At 42.7% G+C, this 25,990-nt stretch overlaps 1 protein-coding gene and 1 long non-coding RNA gene across 2 annotated transcripts in view; both read left to right on the top strand.

Moving 5' to 3' along the window:
- The first annotated feature begins 449 nt into the window (after positions 1-449).
- LOC127608823 (cGMP-dependent 3',5'-cyclic phosphodiesterase) overlaps positions 450-25,990 on the top strand; it is an 81,170-nt gene continuing 55,629 nt past the window's right edge. Inside the window, 2 exon segments of the mRNA XM_052078233.1 lie at positions 450-633; positions 856-946. Of these exon segments, the coding sequence (XP_051934193.1) occupies positions 599-633; positions 856-946 (126 nt within the window). The 5' untranslated portion in view covers positions 450-598.
- Positions 8,071-11,506, top strand: LOC127608830 (uncharacterized). Its single transcript, XR_007964341.1, has 2 exons — positions 8,071-8,206; positions 8,591-11,506. It is a non-coding gene; the product is annotated as an uncharacterized LOC127608830 (long non-coding RNA).

The following is a 25,990-nucleotide window of genomic DNA, read 5'->3' as shown; positions in this document are numbered from 1 at the left end:
TATGCACAGTTCGACATTCGCATATTCGCAGATTTTTTATTTTTTTCTAGGATTTTTCAGGTATTTTTTTTCCCTCCATCTCCTCTGCTAATATATCTAATGTGTATCATCGTTTTGTGAAGAATATTTTGGGTTTGTAAAACCCCCTCTAAAAATTGTGAGCCTGACGGGATTAGTCAAAGGGTCACTCTTGAGTCTTTCATTTTTATTTGGTTGTGGGGCGGACTTAATAAACAGATCGTACGGGCAATGTTGTCTTTTCCCGGGTCTACCGCTTGTTCCCTACGTGACATTGTTGCCGGCGCTTGTGTGTTCATAAGTATCCCGCTGGAAAAAAACAACAAGAAAGGGAAAACACGGGAAGGTTTGATGGAGGCAGTAAGACCCTGAGGATGAACAGAGCGATGAGGGCGGGAGGAGGAGAGCGGAGGAGAGAGTGTGTTCACTCGGAGCTTTGCGAGCCGCAGCTCGTGGAGTCCGTGTATCAGTGCGTGTCCCAGCCCGCTGCTGCGAGTGCGTGTGTATCACCGCGTCGCCGTGTACGCCAATGCGTGTGTGACTCCGGCGCTCTCACCGCGTCCCACAGGTTGGAGATGACATGACCGCGTTGGAGAGGAAGAAAGGGAAGGACCTGTAAGGGCTTCACACACATAGCTTTTTACTTTGAATTCCTCTACACACGTGCTTAAATTCCATCATTCTTCAACTCAGAAGTTACTAGATTAGTGTGCGTGAGTGGTTTTTACAGCAGTTTATCATCCTGTCAACGTTGACTGCGTGAGTGCACAGCAGACCAAAAAAAAAGAGAAAAAAAAAGAAAGCGCATGTGTACTGACTTTTCTTTTCTGCCCGCAGACGAGGTCAGCAAGTGTTACTGCGTCCAGAGGAGAGTTCAGCTCCTAGCTTGACAAGCAGACAGTCCACCACGTTTCCTGAACAAGTCCAGGTAGGAGCTCCGTCTTCCTCACGTGTCTTTGCGGCCACATGGCCCGTCGCTCTCAAAACAGGAACTCAAACAGGATGCCCGATGCTTGCCACTCTCTTCTCCCTTCCCTTTATTTATTGTCATCGCCCTTATCCAGTCTGTCACAATCACGGGTAGATTATGAAAACAATGCTTTATGAAATCTGTCTCAATGTCACACACACACACACACACACACACACACAGTGTTCACTTGAGAAGCGCCAAACTTCTTTCTCCGTCGAAGGTACATTGGAGCAGCCTCCTTGTTCCCTCGATTCATATCACTTGTTGTTTGTGTGTGTATGTATGTGTGTGTGTGTGTGTGTGTTTGTAAGGGCACAGGAAAAAAAATCATTAACAATAGAGGAGGCAAAACCAGTCAGTGTTTGTTTGAGTGGTGGGTGAATGTTATTGTGTGTGTGTGTGGGTGTGTGTGTGTGTGCGTGTGTGTACGTGTGTGTGTGTGTGTGTCTTTGTATTAATTTGACCTGTCCATTCAAGAATCAGGAAGGAATCCAAGTGAGTCCTTTTGTGCGTTTGGTCGATGTGCGTCATGCAAGTAGAGGCATTCAATTGAAAATGACCACTCTTTTTGTTTCTCACCCCCCCCCCCCCCACGCCCACCCCCCCACACACACAGCCCTTCCCCAGCACACACGCGCAAAGATTTTAGCAATCGCCCTCCGCATGATGATCGTGTTCTGTATCGGCATATATGCAACAAGTGCGTGTTATGCATCAGCGATTGAAATTAAAAGACGTTTTCATGAACACTGATTGGCCACCGGTGTGAATTTGCTCCATTCGGACCAAACGACTTATGTATGGATACACACGCAGTGAGCTGCATGCAAACGTACACGCGACATACACACTCGATGGCTGTTGTGTTGATTGCAACACATTTGCCCCAACCCCCCCACCCCCCACCCCCCTGTTGCTGCTCTCCCGTAAAGTGACCAGTTTGGATTCTGTGTTTATTTGATTTACTTAACCTTTATTTCTGCAGTCAAGTGTACTTGTGTGCGTTTGTTCCTGTTGAGGTATGCGTGTCGTGTTGCTCTCTGTGCGTCAGGCTTCCGCATGCGTATTTCCACAGTCGGGCAATGACGCTTTAAAAGCTTGTTGAACAGCATTCCGGTTTTGGCTCATTGCTAAGGTGTCACCATGACGTGAAATCCTAGGAAGCGCCCGCTGACTCACGTGCAGCGCCACCTGTTGGTGTTGCCCCAGTGATTGCACACGCTTAGGTCTCAGAGGTTGCGTCATACAGGATGCATTTTTGGCAGCTTCGGCCTCATGACAACATTTGCGGTTGTGGCATATGTCGATACAAATGAAATTGACCAAAATGTGCAGCAGCGTGGATCAGTGGTACGCTGGCCCACGTGAAGGTTTCGGCGACATGAGTCATTGTGCACACTGCGCGTACTGTATGTGTGTACACATTTTGCACGAGTACTTGAAGCAATGAGGCAGCAAAAGTTAATCTCTTCCCGGCCCTCAGCAGAACAGATGTGAGGATTAATTTGCCAGCGAATCATGTGGTGTTTACATTCTGGTGTGTGAGCTGCAGGCTGAAATTCAGGGGAGATAAATGTTGGCGTGTCGCTTCGGGCTGAAAATAGGAATACAGTGCAACCTCGATGGAATGGACTAATGGAGGGTATGAACCTTAAATTGAAGTACCTTTTTGTGGCCACAAAATGTCCAATAGAGTATGCAATTATTACGAGTTGAATCCAGGTTCCACTACATTTATTTGGCAACATTAAGCATTGTTGATTGGATTCAATGGCTCATTTTCAAGTCTTCGTTGAAAAAGAGCAACAAAAGTTGTGGCTCAAATGAGCCGCTTGTTCCGGAGGGTTTTCATGCACAATTAACACCGACTTGTGAGCTGATGATGGTTAGATGTAAGAAAGCAAATTTTGATGATGCAAGTGTGCCAGTGAATGAACCAATGATTCTCTGTGCCACTTGTGGCGTCATAATTATCAAGAGCGGGTGGCGAGACGGCGTGCTGGCCAACAAAGTCATTTCAAATGTGCTTTCATACGTGTTTGTCTTGTGTTGTGTCATGAGAAAATGCTCTTGCGGCTTTTGATGTTGTGTCCGTTAGGTATGTGCATAGTGTTGCTTTTTTTTTCCTGGCCTCTTGATGAGTGACATGGAAATGTTTGCCAGTGTTTATTACTCTTTGAGAGTTACATGGACTTAACCGGGGGCCGTTTTTTTGTTCATTTGATTCCAGATGGTCTTCCTTTTATCCTCGACACAAAAATAAAAATGGAGGTGAATTCGAACCATGACATGTTTATGAAAATGCAATTTGTTTGTGTTCCACTGCAACCAAGTAGATAAAGACTTTCCGGGGGGGTGTCTGTCAGATGAAGTAACCATCTTAAGTATCACACGTAATTTTAACTACGTTTTGTCAATGGATAGGAATGGAAGCATCTCTCAGGTTTTTATGGAAGGTAAGGAAAATGAAGAATGAAAACGTTTGACAAAATCGATATCTGATTGCTAAGGTTTGTAGTTATTTTGGCTCGTACACATTGATGCAAAAACATTCGCTGGTTTTTTCACTTTTTTTTGGGTGGTTATGTAAAAGGCTGCGATGTGTCATCTGCTGTTGCACTGCGATATTCAGCGGGTGAGCAGGAAGCGGTTCATTGTCTCCATCGATGAGAAGAAAAGAAAAAAATAGGACGCAGCTCAAATATTGTCTATGGCAAATGATTCCACATTTCCTTCTCCTCAAATACTTTTCATCTCAAAAATAATCTCATTAATTTCATAAAGGAACTCTCCTTCAGAAAAAATCGTTTCAAGAAAACAAATATTCGATCCATAACTGATTATGATGATGATTAAATGATATGATAGCTGGATGACAGAGGCAAATTTAAAAGAAAAATGCCCTCAAATTAGCCTCCAATTGAAGCGTGACGGCCTGCTGGGACTTCCTACAGAGCACGGCACAGCATCGTGTCGTCTTGTGGAAACCACTTTCATTTCTGCTTTTGATTTGAAAAAGCACACAGAGCATTTTCCACTCAGTCGTTTGTGAGAACAATAAAGTTAAATATGCACGTGTTTTTTGTGCATTGGTATCGTTGAAATAATTCGGCTCCACCTAAATTCATAGGGTTCATTTAATTATCGTTATGAGGTAATTGTTTTCTTTATTGCGTTGCTCATACCTTCAGACAATAAGCATTTTGCTTTCGTGACATATTCAAAGGCTTTTTGCATGGTGCGAGCTGGTCATGACCGCAGACGTTGTTAGCAGCTGTGTATTTGTTCACTATAGGGGTGCAGATGACAGCTGATTGTAGATTGTGCATGGAGGCTCATATATGCCTTTTCCCAGTTTACCCTCAAGTTTCTCCACTGGGATGTCTAAAAGCCACTTACTGCATAGGTCTCGATTTCCCTGCTGGCACAGTTGAGCTTTTAGAGTAAAAGGTATAGAATAAACCAGAGGGATGCTGACCTCTCCACCTATGGAACATTTCAGGTGTGAATTTGTGTCGATTAAAGTGGGGTGTAATCTGTTTGATTTCCAAATCATATAAACAATTCATGGTAAATCCCTTCAGATGGCACCGTGTATGGGTTAAACTATAGGTGACAGCGGTGTGTGTGCGGAAACAAACACAAAAAAAAGGACCGACCCCCCCTCACCCCCAGTCCCCTGGGGAAATCACATACAGACATCAACCTCTCTTGAGGTTGTTTTCAACAATTTCCCTGGTTCTTTTCTTCTCCACCTTTTATTTCACCCTCTATTCAACATTCAGTCATTTTATTATTACAATGGAAGGAAGGGAAATTAATTGGAGCAGTCAGAGAATAGCCCCAGGATTGACCTCTAACTCTTTCAGTGTTCATGGGGGGGGCGGGGGGGGGGGGGGGATATAGCGATATACTGTAGATACTTAAGTAAACGGACGGACAGACATCGACAGACACATCCTATCCATCCGTTTTGCAATCCGCTTATCCCTACAAGGGTCGCGCCCAATCGCAGGGGACACATAGACGAACAACCATTTGCACTCACAATCACACCTCGGGACAATTTAGAGTGTTCCATTAAACTGCCATGCATGTTTTTGCAATGTGGGAGGAAACCGGAGTACCCGGAGAAAATCCATGCAGGCGTGGGGAGAACATTCAAACTCCACATGGGGGGGGAGAGAGATAGAAAGAGAGAGAGAGAGAGAGAGAGAGATGCTCTATTACTCATTCTGTCTCTGCACTGCTGACCTGGCCTTGGTGAAGTGAGGAACATCTAGTCTTTATTTAAAGAGCGTGGGAAGGAGCCTGCCCACATCACTTCTGTAAACTCTGCAACGTTGGGATTTATTTTTCTTTTTAACTCATTCTAACATTTTCTGTCATTAAAATGACCATTTTGGATCCACAGCCACATACTGTACATTTGCATGAAAGAATTTGAAATCTTTTGATCCCCGCGGAGCTGTTTGAGATTCTGTGACCTTGTCTTATTTTCTTAGCTTTGTTGAGGATTTCCCTAAATGCAATTACTGGATAAATACTTGATATAAAAGTAAGAAGATGAAGCTAGAAAAGCTGAGGGGAAATTATCCGTTGTGTATTAAAGTGTTGGGTACACCAAATAACAATATCCTGAATACCTCAGTGAACAATCACTACATTTGAACTGCTGATCAGCGTGTTTTTCTTTTTCGGATGTCTCCCCTTCTTTGCATGAACTATGTTATCAAAATGTGTCATGGTTGTTTGCAGTTGTAGATGTGCGAGTTTGGTGTGATGCACAATTCATTGTCTCGAAGCAAGCACACAAAACTTCACACCAGTATACAGGACATCTAGTGTCTATTGAGCTTCAGATCTAGTAGGACAGAGAAAAACAAATATCACTTAATATTTTATATCCCGTAGGGACCCACTAGAGATCAACTTCAGTCGCTCTAAATATAGTTCATTTATCAAATACATAAAACACACACATGCACACACGGATGGATGGATATGTGTGTGTGTGTGAGTTCATAGACTACTGTCAAATTAATCGATTATAATTTAAAATAACTGATTAATCATTTACAGACCTAGTTTAACTTGAGATCCTTAGAATTTCATCCTCTCACAGGTAATTATTCTTAGATTTCTGTCATCCTCCATAAAGGCAGACGGATTATGTTTGTGTTTAATCAAAATAAAACATTTTGAAATGTCTGTTTTTCCTTTGAAAAACAATGATCGACATTTTCTTTTGCTGATTTTCTGACCAAAGTTGCGGAACAAAGCAGGAAATGAATCGTTATTTATATTTTTCCATTTTATGCAGTGTCAAATTGAAATAATGTCCTGTTTTTGAATAAAAGGATAGAAATTACAATGTTTTTTTAAAATCCCATTCATCAATGAAATAATCTAAAGATTAATTAAAATAATCATTAGTCGCAGCCCCAATATATTTAATTACTCTCTGCATTTCCTCACCATTTTAATTGGGGTTCTTTTATAGATGGATGCTTTCCTTTACTCCAACCATCCCTATTTTTCTAGGCTTGGGGCCAACCAGGGTGTTTGGGATGTAGATGTCGTTCTGGTCGTTCCTTCGCAGGCACAGGCTCCATCCATGCAGCTTTGGATGGATCATCAAGCTGTCAAGGCTTCACCTCTTGCACCACCATGCAGGCCAATTATGCCAATTAGATCTTTGAGGCCTTATGGGGTCACGCTGGTTCCCCAATTTTTGTAATATGGTTGTTTGTCTCTGTGTGCCCTGAAATTGGGGGGGAAACCAGTTCCAGGTGTACCTCACCTATTGCCCGAAGGCGGTTGGGATAGGCTCCAGCACACCGCGTGAGCATAAGCGGAGCAGAAACCGGATAGTTGGATGGATGGATAAATAAATTCATGAATGAAAAACTTATGTCCCAGCTGTGTCTACACGTGTCTGTTCAATTTACCATCAAGCTATGACAGAGATTTGTCAAAACTACCTGCGCACTGGGCGACTACAATAAGAGATATGTGTGTGTGTTTAACAAGACAACAGTGCAAAATGATTTATGTTGCCGCAGCTCGGTCGACGCGAAACAAAAAAAGCACAGCGACTGCAACCACCTGCTTCTGAACAAAAGGCCAATTTTGTGACCTGAAATGTGGATGGAGCTCCAACTTAGTAAGTTGCAGGACAAACGACTCAAAAGACACTTGGTCCCCAATGTAAAAGGATGCCGCGCTATTTTGAAATGGATGATACTTGTTTATCTCATCGCGTGGTGCCATGTGTGACTGAGAGGCTGCCGTGCGCCTCCTGTGATTAACAGGCCTAACATCAGGTTCTAAGATACAGGTCCAAAGATAGGGAATCAGGGGGTACTAACCATGCCTGACCCCGTTTAGCTTCCAAGATCGGATAACAGATGGACAGTCACGTTCGAATGAGACTTGAAGCGCATTATAATTCTTCATCTTCCCAAGACATTTGGGACAATTTTACTCTTTTTAATTTGGCTGAGCACAGTTTCTGAGTAGTCATTTTCATCTGAATGATGCATAAAGACATCTGCCACAAGTGCAGTGAGGCATCAAAGTATGAGTTGGATAGAAGGTTCTCATCAAAGGAACTCGAGCGGTAAGAATTCATTTTAGTGTTTGGATTTGTTGCCTGCGATTATAGCAGCTGTCGCCAGCAGTGTTGATCCAAGAGTTGCAATGTTCTGATGGTTGTATCAAACAGTGGCACATGTTTGTATTACTGAAAGACTGAACATGATAGCACGTCCTACCTATCTGTCTTGAGTTTTTTTTTCTGTTGTAGCCTGGTGCACTGTGTCAAGCACATTTGTATTCACTTTGAATGGTAGATTAGGTTGTTGGAAATGCAGTTTTTCAGTAGCAGGAATATCGCCCCCCCCCCCCAAAAAAAAACCGTACTACATTATTTACCATTTGTGTTCATATTGTATTTAATTGAAAGATGTTTGTTGTTTTTTTTTCTCTCTTCTTCTTTCTACATACATTCTTGCTGCTGGAGGCTGTAAATTTCCCCATTGTGGGACAAATAAAGGATATCTTATCTTATCTTATCCATTCCTCCGCTAGCTAAGTGGTGATGATTCTGTTTTCAGCTTGTTTAGTAGTGCATGCTCAACAATGACGAGTAGTCGTTTGCTACCTGCCACGACGAGCTCAGGGGCCGCCGTGTAAAACAGAATGTCAAGTCAAGTCAACAGTATTTATAGAGCACTTTCAAACAGCCATCGCTGCATACAAAGTGCTGTACATGGAGCGATTTAACATATACAATAAACAGTAAGACGAATCAGTAATAAGTAATAAGTAATAAGGCGGTAGAAAGCACCAAGCAGTAAACCCAATAGCAAATCTAAGTCATGCTGAGTCAAACGCCAAAGAATACAAGTGAGTTTTGAGGAGGGCTTTAAAGATGGGCAGCGAGGAGGCTTGCCGAATGTTCAGTGGGAGGTCATTCCAGAGAGATGGACCAGCAACAGAAAAGGCTCGATCCCCTCTGAGCCTCAGTTTAGTTCTTGGTACGTCTAGCAAAGACTGGTCCACAGACCTGAGGCGCCGGGCAGAATGTGTGTCCAGCGTGTCAGTGAGTGGTCTCGCTTTCCATGCTCTGTCCATCTGTTCATTCCGGCTCCTAGTTGGACCCAGCATATCAAGAGTACAAGTACAAATTTACTCGAGACAAATTCGTAAATATTTACTCCAACAAAATGGCCAGGTGAACTAAAACATGTCTGGTTGGTTTGCTCATCATGTGGATGCATGCCCAACACTCTTATCTTGATCTCAATGCCAGCAGACTGTAATTAAAATTGCTACCAAATGATTGTATTAATTGAAAATGATCACTTACTCTGTATCAGCCTGATCTGATGACTTTTCTTAAAATGCTAAAATGCAACCGGTTGAGGTCTTCTTTGAATAGCATCTGTGGATTCTGCGGATTGCTTGTGCTTCATCTTTTGTGTTTCTAATTTGACGATGTCCAAATTGAAGAAAATACTTGAGACAGAAGTGAGAAATATCATGAACACATATTTGAGACTTATACACACACACACACACACACACTACTGTATAGTCTATGGAGAATAGAGCCAACGCAGGAATGTGCCATACTGGATGGTTGTCCTCACCAGAAACTGACTACAAACATGCTGCCCCAAGCTTGGAGTTTTCATTGTCACATTGAATTTCTATCTGATGTCAGCCGTGAAACTATGTGATTGACCTATAATATGTAGTTAGTGAAGAAGGGGGATTTGTTTTGGGAGCATGCTAAAGATTAGTTCCACGTTCTTGTCACACAGAATAGAGAACTTTTTGTATTCTCACTAATGACCAACATTAATGAAATGCCAACTCTGGTTACTTTAGAGTTTAAAAAAATTAAAAAATAATTAAAACTATAGAATTTGTGCTCACTTTGCACGACACGGTACGGGTTTGTAATTCATTTATGATTCACTGTTATGATCTGGCTTTTCCTTATAAAGTTATTTGAATGTCAGCATTTGCAATGTCCATCAAAGACTCTTTTAAGGGGTTATAGTGCATTTTGTTGCGCCTCAAAGCAAATGAACTCAATTTATGACCATGTCAGTTGGTAGAAACAAACAGTGTTGTGAACAGCATGATTCCGAATGAAACAATGGAGCCTTTGAAACTGAACAAATGTGGATTACACTCTTGTAATTATTTTTCATTCGTGCTGCTCTATGCTTTCTTTGGCAAGCGCTTGTGTGTGTGTGGCCCCGCATCATCCAGCTTGATTCAGACATACACACACACACAAGACATACACACGCTCTTTGGTGTAGAGGTATACACATTTCCTATCAAATAATTATCTGGATCATGCAATGTCATCAAAGCGTTTCATTTGTTTAAAAACAGAATATCGGCAATGCATTAACACCACGCTGTAAAAAAATAGCTTGTGTAGTTTTGATAGATAAACAATAGAAAATCTTAATGATAAAAAAAAAAAACAATGGCAAGATAAACTTTCCTATGTGTGTAAATTTTAATATGATGCTAATTTTATTCATGGTGTACGCTGTCTCAATTTCCTCACTCATTTATTTCATCAGTTTGAAATCTGGGCCAGTTCACTTGAACACAAAGCTGTTATTCTCGTGTATGAATGGCGACAGGTGGATGATGTCTATATATGTCGCTGGCATAGAAAGATGATGCATAATTTGAAGTCAATCCATCATTTTCATGACACAGTGGGTTTGGAATCGCCGGTATAGATGATGAGCGCTTCTCCTGATTAAAGCGCTGTACAATTGAAGTATTGCTAATTTGCTGAAGAGACAACACCCAGAGGTCACCAATGAGAAGGTGGGTCACCTTTGTTTGATCCCCGGCTCCGGTATCAACTTCACCCATCGTCCGTCTCCGTTCGTCACGTTCTCCTTCCGTAGCACTGCGTCCTCGATCCTTTTTCTCAATGTACATGACTCCTCACGCAATTATCTGCCTCTCATGAAGTGCTAATCTTTATGGTTATCCTGACATGGACCATCCAATCACAGACAGGTGGCCATTGATTAATCCACCAATACTAGTGCCCCCTTGAGAAATTAGCTCAAGCACTGCCGCGCATCACAGAAAAAGCACACACTCAATATACAGAGACGAGCGGAAGGACAGGCTGGCTGCAGCCATGTCGAAGCATTAGATCTTAATAATAAAGGAGACAAACACATCGAAAAGAGAAATGCCCTGTCATATAACATGCAGAATTGCTTATTACTATGCTGACATAATCACATTTCCGGTTGCGATCAAAGGCTTTTAAACTTGTCAGCCTCTGGAATTAGCATTGTGAGCAGGTATACGCAAGCTCACACGCGCACACACACACTTAAATACAATCTACGCTGGCACAGACAAAGACAGAAGGCTGCATGCTAAACAACATGCCTTTTCTATTAAATCAGGCAGCAATGAGATGACATGTTATCCATTCCAAACACAATCTGGGGCTCAGCTTCAATCTTTTCTCAAGCCAGGACATTTTATAACGTACCCACTACCAACCTGGATGAACAAGTGTGTGAGACGGTTCTAAAATGAGAACCCTCTTGTCCTGCTCCTCAGGAAATGAAACTGACATTACTCATCTATCAAGACCACTATCCCTCCTCTCATCTCTCTCCTCTTTTCTTTGGCTTTACTTATTGTCCCATCATGTAGCCATCCCTTTTACTTGTCCCTACTCGCTCGTTCCCTTTTCCATTGAATTAGAAGATTATCTTTGCATATTCACGGTGTTCCACTGGTTACCGCAGCATCCTCATAGTGCAGAGGCCAAAAGTTTGCATGTTCTTCCCGTGCCTGCGTGGGTTTTCTTTGGGTACTCCGGTTTCCTTACATATTCCAATAGCATGAATGGTTGATTGATTAGACACTCTAAAAGGTCCCTCGATGTGACTGTGAGTACGAATGGTTGTTTGATTATGTTTGTCGTGCGATTGGCTAACCCCCCCCCCACCCCCCCAAAAAAAGATAGATGGGTCTTATTCCGTTTTTTACGCACTGTGACTAAGCTCTATTTATCCTTGTTACTTGTTTCAAAACCCAACACATTATGCCTTACAATTTTTATTCCTCACTGATCTTCATGTTCTGCACAAAACTCGTGGCATCGTTTTCATCTTTTTGAATTCTCCACGTGCGTTTGGTTTCCGCACACCACCTTAGAGCGCTATGTCCTCACAACTCTTTGGCTTTGGCGTTTCCTCCTGTTTTTTTCCTTGGGCTTTATTACTTTGCTCCACAGTCTTCGATCAATCTTTAAGTCTGCTGCTTTCAATCATTCTGCTTCTTATCTTTCAAGCAACAGGGTCCCTGAACACAGCCATTCTCCATTGGGGTGTTGAACTCTCCGCTAAAAATGAACGCATTGTCAGATTTTCAATGCCTGTTTTTCTAACCGTTTGAATGTACTCCACATTGTTTGGTTTATGTGGATGTGTGCGTGTTGTATTCTGTGGTGAATGCCAAAGTGTGATGGGACGCTTTTAAAAAGTTTAGTTGAATAGCAGTCTTAATTTTCTCACCTGTGCGTTTCTGATAAAAACAGTTTTCACAAAATATCTAACTGGACCAAACGGTCAACAATCAGTCTTTGTTTAGCCGGTGCCAAAATCATGATTGCAATTAAAATTCGATTGCTTGTGCAGCCCTTGGTGGATGTGCAGAACTGCCTGCTTACGGAAATGGTCAGAATTACCAATAAAACTGAAACAAGAATGACATTGTTGTTTAATTTCTCACTTGATGGGGAGGGCAGGCACACTAGAGACCTAATTATTTGAATTCAAGCAATTAAAACAATTTTCCTTGACATGCTCGCCTTCGTAGGCACAGTGGGCAACTGGTTAGCACATCTGCCTCAGCTTCAAATCCAGGCTCACAGACTTTCCTGTGTGTAGTTTGCATGCTGTCCCCTCGTGCATGAGTGCGGGTTAAATCCCACCGTCCAAAAACATGCATGGTTAATATGGCAGTGCACGAATTGGCGATACTCGATTTGACATGCAAAATGGTCATTAAAAATGAACACCCAGATGGTGGAAGGTGGTTTCCATGTGTCCATTTGACAAAAGCCAACTTTACATCCGCAAATGCAGATCTTGCAGTTTCCTTAGGTGCATTAATCTCCTGGATGGACTCCAATGAGTCCGTTTTTGCTTTCGCCATGACGACCGCACTCCTCTCCTACACCTAAGTAAAAAGGAACGAAAGGAGCCTCTTCCTTTAACCAGGAAGCTTGTGGGCTGTGTTCACTCCCACAACGCCGCAAATGCCCATTCTGCCTGCCATGTCTCCGAAAATAACAAAAGGAAGAAACCCCACCCCATGTGCTTTGTGCTCGGCTTGCGCTGGGTATGAAAATACAGCCCTAATGAGGTTAAGCGGTATCACAGATGGGTGGATGGAAAGCCCTCAATGTGACCATGAAATCCAAGTAAAATGTTAAAATTGCCCTGCTTTTATTATGATTGTTGTGGTTTTATTTTATATGGACTCATGTGGACGCTAGTACAAACGAGTTAGCGAGCCAGAGCTACAAATGGTGTCTGTTTACGCTATAGTTAATGACTTTTCTGACCCCTCTAGCCACTATTGCTCAACATTCTTATTTCCTGCACCGTGGAGGGTCGGGTGGGGGGGGGGGGGGCAAGAAGATTTATCCTGATAATACTTTATGCAAATCAACAGTTTCATATCCTGTCCATATGGGGTGTATGACAAGATTTGGGAGTTCTGACAAGGAACAGCTTGCTTGTTGGTACACCAATTAATGTTGTCATTTTTAAAGTGTAAAGATGTGCTTTTATTTACTGCTGACAATTTGTTTACGGTTTGTATTTTCCAATCATTCCGATACAGACTATATACACACCCATAGCATTTTATAGAAACGGTATGCTTTTTCTAAATATGTTCCAATGATAACAAAGAAAAAAAAACAAACAAAAAAACAAAGATGACATTAGGCTCTGCCCTCCATCAGCGTTCCCAATTTTAATGTGGCCCCTTTGCAAAATTCATTGCCCAGCCCTGCTTCAGAGCCCCAAAAATATTGACGTTTAACGTAATTGATCGGCCACATTTTGGAGACTAAATGCCGATGATTCATCCATCATTATATTTTCAACTTCATTTTCTTCCCCAAGGTTAGAAATAATCCTCAATTGATGTTACGTCAGTATGAATACGTGCTCAAATTCCAACGCAACGCATCAGCAGTGATTAATAACATACACGCAGAGGTGGCTATCCTTTAACCACCAAAACCAACATGCCGGCTCATATTAGCCTTTGAACTCCCTCTGCCAAGCTGCGGATGTCATTAATTTCATCATGGACATGGACAGATGAACCATAAAAAACACACACACACACACACGTACACACACACAGATGGTTGTGAAGAACCTAACCTAAGAATGAGACCACCACAAAGGTTAATGCACAAAGCGAAGGGAATGAGTTTGAAAGAATTTGTTATTCTTTTCCCCATCGGGTCGTTGTGCTTTCCATGTGACGGTTATCACCGTGGCAACTGTCATGCAGTCGTGTTGGTGTGGGGGCGATGGGAAGTGAAGATGTGTTATTTCAGGGGAGAAACAGTAATTGGAACTGCAACTTCAGACAGGGACGATCGAATTGAATAATTGTCCGAGCCAGTTTCATGTTTTATCCTTGTCATCGAGGTGTATGGAGAGATGCCTGAGCAAACGTTCATGTACCTGTCGAGATATATTGTTGACAAATTGAGTGTGACCTCAATTTAATTGAGGTCATTGAGATCATTTCTCCAAAGATAAGAATTCACATCATCACCCTTGAAGCAGACAGAGTACGAAGCAGGCAATTAGAAAATGTAGGACACATAAACAAAGTAAGCCTGTCATAGCACACTGCTCGATCACACCATTATTCTCACATCAGGCATCCTTCTCATAAGAATATGTACCAAAAATAAGCACTTACAGTGAAGTCCGCCAAAATCTGTTCCAGGCAAACCGAGATCGATTCAAGGGTCAAACTATTACCATAAAAAAAAAACCTTCAACTGTATAGCCAATTTGTTCAGTAACATTCCAACAGCAGTTGAAAAAGAAATCAACACTAGCAAAATGAAGCAAAACCAAAGAAGTTTTGAAGTCGTTGGCACGTGTGGCTTGCAGTTCAAAGTTTTGGGGTTCAAATTCCTGCTCTGGTCTGTCCTCTGTGTGGAGTATGCCTGCTCTTTACAGACTTTCATGGGTTTTCTCCAGGTACTCTGGCGTCCTCCCACATTTCCAAAAACGTACATGTTAGGTTAATTGAAGACCTTAAAACAGTGAATTTCACTGCCTGCAGTAGACTCAGCCGCCACTAGGGGCACCATGTTTTTTTTTTACATTTTTTAAATTTAAAATATTTGCTTGCAGTTTAGACTGTGCTTCGCAAGCCTGTCTCTGTAGGTGCCATTTTCGGGAGTCCTGAGCCAAACCAATGTTGATTTGCTCAATGCAAATGCACATACCGGCACTATATACTTAATGGGGGAGTGCCTGTAGCGTCCTCTTTCACAGGCACCCTTCGCCCTCTTAATATCTGCAGGCTGTCCTCAGATTTTTCTGACTTTCCCCGATATAAACAGCGTGTTGACAGTAAATGCTTCCAGTCAGTCAGGCGGAGTGCTCATCAAAGTCACACGGCAACTTTTACAGATTTTGGAACTCGGTGCACACACAAGGCGTGCACCACATTATAAGGCACCCCGTCCATTTTGAAGAAAATTTGAGATTTTTAAGTGTGCTCGTGAAAATACGGTGGGAAGAGTAGCAAAGAATGAGAATTTAATAGGAGAAGAGAACTACTTTTTTTTTAAACATCTATTCTCTTGGCACGAGACAGTCTTAACTTTCTAAAAAAAGAATTTCTAAGCCCCAATTTTGTGTTCTCATGATTTGTAGTCAGTGATTGTTTTATGATTGGATAAATTGTGAGGACTTTGTCCTGATTCGAGCCTCACAGTCAAGCTGTACAAGTTATGAGGACAGGAAGTGGCAGGAAAAAGTTAATGAAAATTAATGGAAAAAGGAAAATAGCAAAAAATTGAAAAACGCGTATAGTTGATGCCTATTTAAATGCATGGGTGGGACAAACATTGCTTCCTTGGCATTCACCAAATTTAAAAAAACAAAACAAAAAAAACCACAAGAAAACAAAACAAAAAACACGGAAATGTGTTGACCACAAACAAAAGTGCATTCTTTTTGGTTCCAATGCATACTAAATTTATTTGGGAACAAGCTCACACATAGTTTCCCAAAGAATCACAAGTGAAGTTATATAAAATAAATTATCTCTTCAATTATTTCGTGCACGGCCTCAGATTCTTACGGTAAAAAAAGGGCATGTTTGGAAACTGGACTGATGAGCTCCATGTGCGCGTGGGTTTCCATAGAAATTGAGAAAGTTCCAACTTTGGTGGAAGTTTTTAAAATCAGTCATCGGTGTGTGTGTGTTTGTGTGTGTGTGTGTGTGTGAGTGAGTGTGTGTGCGCGCGCGTGCGCATGTGCTTGTGTGTGACTGGTCTCACAAATGAAATCTTCCCCAAAACATATGTCACCAAGCCTGAACAAAATGTCCCCTGTCCCTATGGTTGATGAGAAAGAATGTATCATGGTTAGTTTCAAATGCTCAATACACGTGGTGACCAAATGTGTAAAGACAAATATAACACAAGTAGTGAAATCTCATTTTGCTACCGCTTGAAGCACAGATGCAGAAATGCTATTATCACATTTACACCATTCTTATCAGAGTTAGATTGAAAATCCGCAAAATATTTATGTTCAAGTAAAAAATGACCTCTCAAATTTCATCCTGTCAATCGAATCTGAGACAGTGCAGTGATGATTTAACAAAAATCGCTTCCCTTCAAGGGTGTCATGGTTTGTTTTGTTTTCATCCCCAAGTGGGGTGGAGGGTGTTCCCCTCCAGCAGGTGCACCTGTTCGATTTTTACCAATCAAGCCTGCCATGTATTTAACCACTGCCAGATTGCCTAGTCTCTTGTCGGATTATTGACCTTGCTCACTGTTACTGCCTCAAATGTTATTTTCTAATAATAATAATACGTTTTATTTATAAGTGCCTTTCAAGACACCCAAGGACACTTTAGACCTTCTTGCTCATGTTCCTAGTGGCTCTTTTCCGTTTAGATTCTGGTTTAGTATTTTTTTGTTATCGAGATTTTGGCTGATTTTGGTTACGCGTGTTTGGACTCTTGCTACTTCATTTCATATATTTTCGGGTTTTGCCGTTGCCTCGACTTTTTGCAAGCACTTTCTTTTCATGTATCATTTTCCTGGCATTTGTCACCAGCAATTTCTGTTGGTGCCTTGTTCAGATCTTCGTTTTTCCTTAAATAAATAGTTTTCATACGGATTTTATTTGTGTCTACGCTTGCGGGGTGCCATCACTCTTCGGTTCTTCCTCAAACTGTGTCAAAGAGACTGCTGGTTGACGTCAGAAAATAAGCAGTGATTATTTGTTTGTCTTTTTTAATTCGATATGAGAACCGATGACTGTTATTAATGGCTTCTGCACCCTTTGTCCATAAGCTCTTTGCAATGTAACCAACATCTTTGTCGCTGATATGTCATGTCCCGTGATAGAGAGCAAAAGTAGTGTCACACTGTACTGCTAGAAAAGGTAGAGAATACAGTTTAATTGAAAGGATAGTAAAAAGTAAGAAAAATAATTATAGAGGCCATAACTCCTGTCACTTCTTGCTAGGATTGTCCTATTCCTCCTCTCCAACCCACTGCAGCTGTCATGGTAACAAAAATGTGGCGCTGCTGCACACTGAGTGATGATTTATATGAGACCATTTTTCACTGAAAAATTGGGACCTTTAGGCGAAAAAGATTGAGCTCAGTTTGAAAATGCGAACATTTTACCCCGGCTCTCCGACCTCTTTCTGTAAAGCACACCATTATCATTTCTAAATGCTAAAACCAGTTGTGTGTGACAACGGTCAGTCAGTCTGAGAATGTCAAAAGTACGTCGCAACCCAAAAAAACAATGAAAACGACGAACCCACTACTGGACCGGCTCCACATGATCGCGTTTTCTCTTTTCTTTAGTTTTCCTTTTTTACAGGCCCATAGGAACAGGAAAATAAACATCTTTCTTTTTCAGTTTTACGAGCTGACTCCAAGGTTGTTTCGCAAGGTGAGCCCACGGCTCCCATCAAGCCTGAAGCTAAACAATGATGACAGTGTCACCTGAATGACAGAGTTGCTTCCCAGTAGAATACATGATAAATCACACGTACTCTTAGATTTGATCAGATCATATGAAACAACCGGCTTTTTCAATTACATATTGGACAGGATATTGACGATGCACAGGGGGAGCTCTTGTGATTATCGCTGCTTGCTTTTGACGGCATACTAAATACGCACGGGATGATTGCATGTGTGAGAGAGAAACACACCTAGGGAATCATTTCAATGAAGCTCTGTTTTAATTTAACTTGCCAGGGTCAAATCGAACTCTTTTGCGTGAGGTGAATACACACACCAAAAAAAAAAAGCAAAAAAACAAAAAACAAACAGTGCAGTCTTTTAACACCCTAACACTTTCAGCCCTCCAGTTGAGCCGGCAGTAAAAGCCTCTGTCACTTTCAGCGACAGATTAACATCAACCAGGGTGAGATGATGCAACGCAGCAGGTGCGAAGGGTCGCAGTGGGACAAAATATCGATAGCACAACGTAGCGTATCATTAGCGCTCACTTTTCAGCTTTAAAACCGATATTAGCAGTCCATCATGTGCAGTTGCTTATTTGTTGACGACTTGCCATGTGAATCTCTGAAACGATTCGTACCAAACTACCAATAAAAACATGTTTTTCGTCACGCTTTCCGGTAGCTGCGTTCTATGCGCCACCGCTTTATTGATGTCAAGAATGGAGGTGACGGCCCCTTACTCCGTTTTGATGCAACCGTGTACGGTAAAAGTGGTGAGCGTCGGATTGTGCTGATTTAGGTTTTGTTGTGTTTTGTCAAATATACAGTGAAGCTACGGTGCTTTTCTAGCTTCATTAACTTTGAGTAAACATGTCGGTTCAAGTTTAAAGAGACATAATATAATGAGCCTCAAACAGATTCTGATCATCGTGAGCAAAAACGTTGCTGATCACTGCGTTGTTAATTTAGCGCCAAAATGAATTATTTTGACATGTTGAGGGCGGCCCGGTAGTCCAGTGGTTAGCGCGTCGGCTTCACAGTCCAGAGGTACCGGGTTCGATTCCAGCTCCGGCCTCCCTGTGTGGAGTTTGCATGTTCTCCCCGGGCCTGCGTGGGTTTTCTCCGGGTGCTCCGGTTTCCTCGCACATTCCAAAGATATGCATGACAGGCTGATTGAACACTCTAAATTGTCCCTAGGTGTGAGTGTGAGTGCGGATGGTTGTTCGTCTCTGTGTGCCCTGCGATTGGCTGGCAACCGATTCAGGGTGTCGCCCGCCTACTGCCCGGAGACAGCTGGGATAGGCTCCAGCACCCCCCGCGACCTTCGTGACGATCAAGCGGTTAGGAAGATGAATGAATGAATGAATGAATGCTTGGTTAAATCGTGAAATTCCATTGAATGCACTGGTTGAATATAGAAGCAGACTATTTGGTACATTAGTAAATATGAAAAAAAATAACGAGTGAGGTTAAAAGGAGCGATTGACCAGGAAGTCATTTCAACTAAGAAAAAATAAATTGGACAGCCTTGTGTTGAAAGGGAGAAAATGTAACTTCTGATCAGCAACAATTTCATAATCTTCCCCCTTTGATTTTCCGCATCAACCTTGCGTTCGTTGTATTACCTCACGTTAGACATGAATTTTATCATTTAATTGTGCGGCGGCCACAGTTACTTAACTTCACTTGGTTCAGATTGTTTATATTCTATATGAGGCATATATAATGTCGCAAGAATTGCCAGTGTGGCAGTAGCAGCTGCTCCTCGGGTTAGCTCAACAGAGTTCACATCTAGCGGCTTTGAACAGCTGCTCAGGTCATAGTTTAAAATGAAGACTTTCCTTCAATTTTGCATGATGTTACTGCGCTGGCACCAATTTCCTCTTGTGTTGCATTTAGCTTTCGTGTTGCGGTGCCTCAGAGATCCCCTGACTTTCCCCCCCCCCCCCCCCCCTCAAAATGTTTCTCACAAGAATTCCTATAATTCCCTCCAAATGTCAACTCTGTTTCGGTGCAAGAAAAGAACCACAAACAATATGGTCTGCCCGTGGGCCGAATGCGTTTCCCTTGTTGCTTTACTTTTTAATGCTATTTCAGGGCTGTCAAACCAAGGAACAGTAGATCAATATCAGAAGGTAGAGCTACGTGAGAATGAAGCACAAACGTTCCTGTGCGGCCTTTTATATGTTTGAGGTCATTGTTGAGTTTTAAATATGAATGTCATTGATATAGTGGTTCACTATTCTGATTTCCATGCAGACACTGCGGATTCAAGCCTCACTTTGTGGCAATATCAATCTTGTCTCTCCACATATGGGGCTCTGCGATTAATTTACCACCAGTCTGACTCCAGGGTGTGGTCATCCTTTCTCCAAAGTCATCTCGGTGAGGCTGTAGCTCGCCCGTAATCTTGATGAGGACAAGCGGGGATTTGAGTGGTGGACGTGATGTATTTCATTCCTAAATATGATACCGGTGTGACCATCCCTTTGAATCGTCAATTGAACGGATGATATTGATCATCATCTTGACAAATTATTTTAAAAGCACTAGTGTATCTGTGTGTGCGTGTGCGTGTGTGTGTGTGTGGGAGGGGGCACTTTTGTGCTCTAAGCGAGTTGACAAAACGACACTTTTGTTCTTCAAAAAAATGGTTCTGTGTCCAATAGTAGTGCCCCATAGTAAACGATCATTAGTCTCACTCGCAAATTCCAAGCCAATGAGTCAATAAAAATCCTGTCATAAATGCCAGTAAAGTAGCACGGTAAAAGATGGAATGTTTGCTGAGCTCCAATATAAGATGCCCAACTGCACAATGCAGTGCTTAGACACCTGCTGTTGCATATCTGCTTGCCTTCGGTCATTCAACTAACGTCGCAGCTGAATGTATGGACGCGCGTTGAATCACTCACACTTTGCTCGCGATGCATTTGTACATCGGTGGCTCGCCTATTGTCATGTTTCGGCTTGCATGTGCGAGCGTGTACAGTGTGTGTGCACCGTGCATGCGTGTGTATTCGCCGCCCTCGGTACGGGGGTGTCTGTTATTATTAGCACCTGTCGCCATGGAAACTATTTCAGATACACTAATTGGCTTCATAACAAGAAGAGTGGGTACGTGTTGAACTTCTGCGAAACCGGTCGTGAAAAAAAATCGACAGAGAAGAGGAGGGAAAAAGTGAAAGTGGAAATACAGAGCGAAGAGTAGAGAAGATGGCAGAGAGAGAGAGATGGAGATGGAACAATGGAGATTGTTAGCGGTGGTTAGAGAACAGAAGAAAAAAAATCCTGGGTGCTGAACTTGCCTGTTTAAAACAAAAAAAAAAATAGCATAATATTTCCATGAGTGTAGGACAAGTGGTTAGCATATCCGCATCGCAGTCATGCGTTTGTTCGTTCGAATCCGGGGTTCGGCCTTCTTATGTGGAGTTTGTATGTTCTCCTCGCGCTTACTTGGATTTCTTCAAGGAACATTCCAAAAAATGAATGTTACGTTCATTGAAGACTTGAAATTGTCCTTCGGTGTGTATGTTTGTCTGTGGTTGTTTACACTCCTCAAATGTAGTCAAATTTGGCTTTCAGGTGAAATTTATGGCAACTGTAAAAAGTTCACACGACACTGATATCATAGAAGATATAGTAGAAGATAAAGTAGAAGATATAAGTAAAAGGATGCACTGGTGATTTTCCTCATGTCAAAGAATTCATTGAAAAAAAGTTCATCTCAATGGTGGGTACACCGCAACAAAAAATGTCAACGTCTTAAGATCTCATCACATGCCCTTGAGCATCAATTATAGAGCTGACAAGGACGCGTCGTGCTGTTCGCAAGTCGACTTCTTGTCTGCTTGAGGCATGGCATCCCGCTGTTCTTTCAGGGCAGCCCTCGGCTCATACAGGTTCTGGGGTGCAGAGTTTGAAGCGTCGACATGGCGACCGGCTTCATCCCACAGGTTTTCAATCGAATCGGGTCTGGAGAACGTGCAGGCCATTCCAATTGTAGGTGACAGCCGTCTGCAACGGCGTCACGTGACTGAATCCTGCCTGCTGATTGACAGAGTGATGACTTTGTCACTCATCATTTCCTCCCCCTTTGCCATGTATGTGGCCCGGCTCGCCAAACCAGGACGCTGATCACCTCCTCCTACTGTCCAGCGACTCAACAGACCCATTTTTGTTTTTCTTTTTTGAGACCGTATAAACACTCGGAAATGTCAAATTGCGCATCAAGAAACCGACGTTCCCAATCGATGACGATATAGATCGCCCACCTCTACCGTGTATACCTCACTCGTGGCAGTCTAAATGGCCGATTCTACTACTATCTACTACCGCTTGATCCTCACTAGGGTCGCGGGGGGTGCTGGAGCCTATCCCAGCCGTCTTCGGGCAGTAGGCGGGGGACACCCTGAATCGGTTGCCAGCCAATCGCAGGGCACACAGAAACAAACAACCATTCGCACTCACACTCACACCTAGGGACAATTCAGAGTGTTCAATCAGCCTGCCATGCATATTTTTGGAATGTGGGAGGAAACCGGAGCACCCGGAGAAAACCCACGCAGGTGGAGAGCATGCAAACTCCACACAGGGAGGCCGGAGCTGGAATCGAACCCGGTACCTCTGCACTGTGAAGCCGACGTGCTAACCACTGGACTACCGGGCCGCCACGATTCTACTACCACTGTCGAAATTTTTGATCTTTTGTTGAATGCGATGCAATCTGCACGCCGTCCCCATAGCTTGTTTTCCTTCCTTCATAAAACACAAAGAGCTTTCATGTAAGCGGTGTTGTTTGCGCTAACAAAACAGCATTTTGTTATTTTCCCCGCTGTGTCATTTATTTGTCTGTTTGTGTATTTGAATCCGTGCAAACATTCCGCGTGTCTTTTGACTACATGACTGATTCTGTCAGCTGTTGACAGAATGTACCCAACCAACGGACTGAAAACACCCTCACTCAGCCGCAGTCGCTCTCATCTGGACATGTTCAGCAAGGCTTGATTAAATGTGACTTAACCGTACTCTGCAAACTGCATAGGCAGAAGGATACGTGTCGTTCCTCGACTCAAAGCGACACCGGCATCGTCCCTAAACATTGTCTGGCTGTGAGCTTGACCGACATGCATATTTGAGGGACACAGATGGTATCAGCTCTGAATATGGATGTGGAATATGACACCACAACTCAAACTGACAGCATGGATGAGAGCAAGAGAAAAAAAGGAATTGTAGAGAATAGAACGAAGAGACACAAGGATCAATGAGTTGCAACCTCAGCTGGAAGCTCAGCCATCAATTCGTACGTTTGGTTATAATAACATTCTTCTTCCTCCTCTTCAATCCCCGTGACCCCTCTTGTGAGACTTCATGAAATATGAGGAACAATATGAATGTGTTTGTGTGTGTGTGCACGTGCGCGTGTGCGATGTATTCTCGTCGTGTTTGTCTCCGAGTGGGCTTGAGGCCAGGAGGGAGCGCAAGAAGCAGTGCAACAGTGGCTGTCGCAGCATCTGCCGAGCCAAGACTGCGAAGGTCTCTTGCCATACACACAAACAAAAATATTTCACATACAGAACCAAAAAAAAGAGACACGCAGCTACACAATTGCACTCATGCAAACCGAAAATACACACACACACACACACACACACACACACACACACACATATAGTGGAACATAACCCATCTTCCAATGCAAATGCGGTGCATTGGGGTGAATAATTCACCTCACTCAGCAGGCGCAGCTGTGTGTGTATGTTTACGTTTTTTTGCGGATATATTTTGCGCGCGTGCATACGTGAGTGTGTATCTGGGGTTAATGAGGTCTATAGAACAGGCCATCGTTTTTAATACTTGAACAGACGGCAAAGCTACAGTATGTCTCCATGATGCCACGTTAATGACTGGGTCAGGTCGGGAGGGGAGTGACAAATGTGAGGATGGAAGGATGAAAAAAAAAAAGAATCGAGCGTCAGTGGGAAATATAAGCTCAAATCATAATCAAAAACAAGAAAGAGGTTTTAAATACTGGCTTGGTACAAATAATAACAAAGTTAATGAGGTGTACATGCACGTACCTGGATGTGCCATGTAACATTGCTGGGCCATTTTCCCCAAATGACTCGACTTTCTTGGGGAATAATTGGAGTTTTCATCCTCTACTGATGACATGTTCATTCGAACAAATTGTAGATGATTATGAAGAGAACGGAAGGTCATAAAATGCTCTAACTTCAAATTAAGGGCTGAAACTCTTCTGCTAATTAGGAAATTGACAACCATCTTTGAAAACTTTACATTTTTTGTTTTTTACTGCGGTTTTCAGAACATTAGGCTTACCCATTTATTAGGGGCGATATCAAAAAAAGGTGTCTATTTTAATACATTGTCAAACAAGTCGCACCGGGTAATCAAGTGCATTGTGTTTGTGAAGCATGTGAAAAAGTTTCTTCTAATTGCATAATGTTTATTTGATAGATTTAGCGCTTTTATGATGACATGACGTATCGGGTAGCGCCACATGTCTCGCTTGCTTAATTCACCGTGCAAATACACCCCACCCGGGGTTGCTTTGAGCAGAGAAGACGAGGAGCCGCTCGGACACACGAAACAAAAGTTTGAATATCGCGAGTCAATCTGGTGGCTATGTTACTTTGGCTAATGCGAAATGCTATTTTAGCATTTAGCTTTTGGACGTGAACCGATCCAGTTCCTTGGGCTTGAAAGGTAGCGCGTCGCCGACTTCGTACGTCACTTATACCAACCCCGCATTCAGATCGTACGTACAGTCTTCTTCTGTGCTCCCAGCCCGTGTCGTCGCACACGTGAGCGAGCGGCATATCTTGCGAAGCAGCACGGCATTGTTGGGGTATCTCCGCTGCGGTGTCCAAAGAGCCTCTCGCGACACGCTCTCTCCCTCCGACTCCCCGGATCGTGGAGCTCGATGTTGTTTTATGTTTTATGCACATCCCCGTTCTCCTGACGGTCGCCGGCACCTGCAAACAATTTACACACACCCACAGCTACAAATATAAACACTTTACAGACTTCTACTGGGAAATATTTTGTACTCAAAAGAAGTTATATATTGCAAACATTGCCCACAACTCATTTCAAGGCCTTTTGGGGTTTTGCCGAGTGAAGATTGGGAATATATTAAAACCAAATACAGCGTGGAGTAGAGTGGAGTGCAGGAAATCAATCTAAAGTGGTCTTGGCACCGCTTTAAATCATTGGTGATTTGTGGCTAATGGGCTAAACTAAGCAAAGACTCTATTTGCCTGCGGAACTTAAATGGTAGCTTTGGTTTCTGTCTGTTCCCTTTTTCCTCTCTTGTATCAACCAAGCTTACCATAAAATGGTCACCCTTAGGGAGCGCCTTGAAATGTCTGCCAATTCGATTGAAACAGGCACCGTGTCACCTCCAAGCTCAGGCCTTTGGGGACTGCTCATATCTAAGCTCGTAAGCTTCAATGCCTTTTTCCTGCAGCTCCAGTCTCAGGGAGATGAAGCTGGGGGGGAGATATAGATTCTGGATAGGGTCGTGATAGCCCTTTTCCACCATGACGACCAAAACTTTGCACAGGTGTGTTGCCGCTTAGCGTTTCTCCCGTTTCAGCTTTTTTTTTTCTCTCTCTCAAGTTTGGCTTCTTTGGCATCTTCACTTATTTTTCTTTGAACAGTCGAATGACCCTTCATTACCTTCAGTTTAAATAAAACTGGACTTTATACACCTATGAGAACAATGTTCAAAAAGCAACGATATAAAACCTGACGGCTGTGTCTGTCATACATGTGATGGCGATACATATTAAATATCCAATTTCACTTAACCCTTTCAGGGAGAGCGATTACTACAGTGGACAGTTTATCATGTTATCAGGTAAGAGGATGCATGAAAGGGTTCATTTGTCTGAAAGTGATTATTAATTGTTCATCTATCTGTGCCACTGATGTATCATGACCATCAAAACAGCTATATCAGGGGTGGGCAAACTTTTTGGCTCGGGGGCCGCATTGACTTTTAAAATTTGACAGAAGGGCCAGGTCAGCACGAGCTGTGGTACAAAAAAATGGATTTGTTGACAGTCCATATCAAACATCAACAGAACAAAAGCATGAAAGTACGGTATTAATATACTTTTTTTAAATGACAAAAGTGTTGTTGATGACCTATTTTAGCCTGTGCATCGCTGCAGATGG

Source organism: Hippocampus zosterae, chromosome 10 (genome assembly GCF_025434085.1).
Source record: "Hippocampus zosterae strain Florida chromosome 10, ASM2543408v3, whole genome shotgun sequence".
Classification (NCBI taxonomy): domain Eukaryota; kingdom Metazoa; phylum Chordata; class Actinopteri; order Syngnathiformes; family Syngnathidae; genus Hippocampus; species Hippocampus zosterae.
Note: the sequence above shows the minus strand (reverse complement) of the source record. Positions and strands in the feature narration are given on the sequence as shown.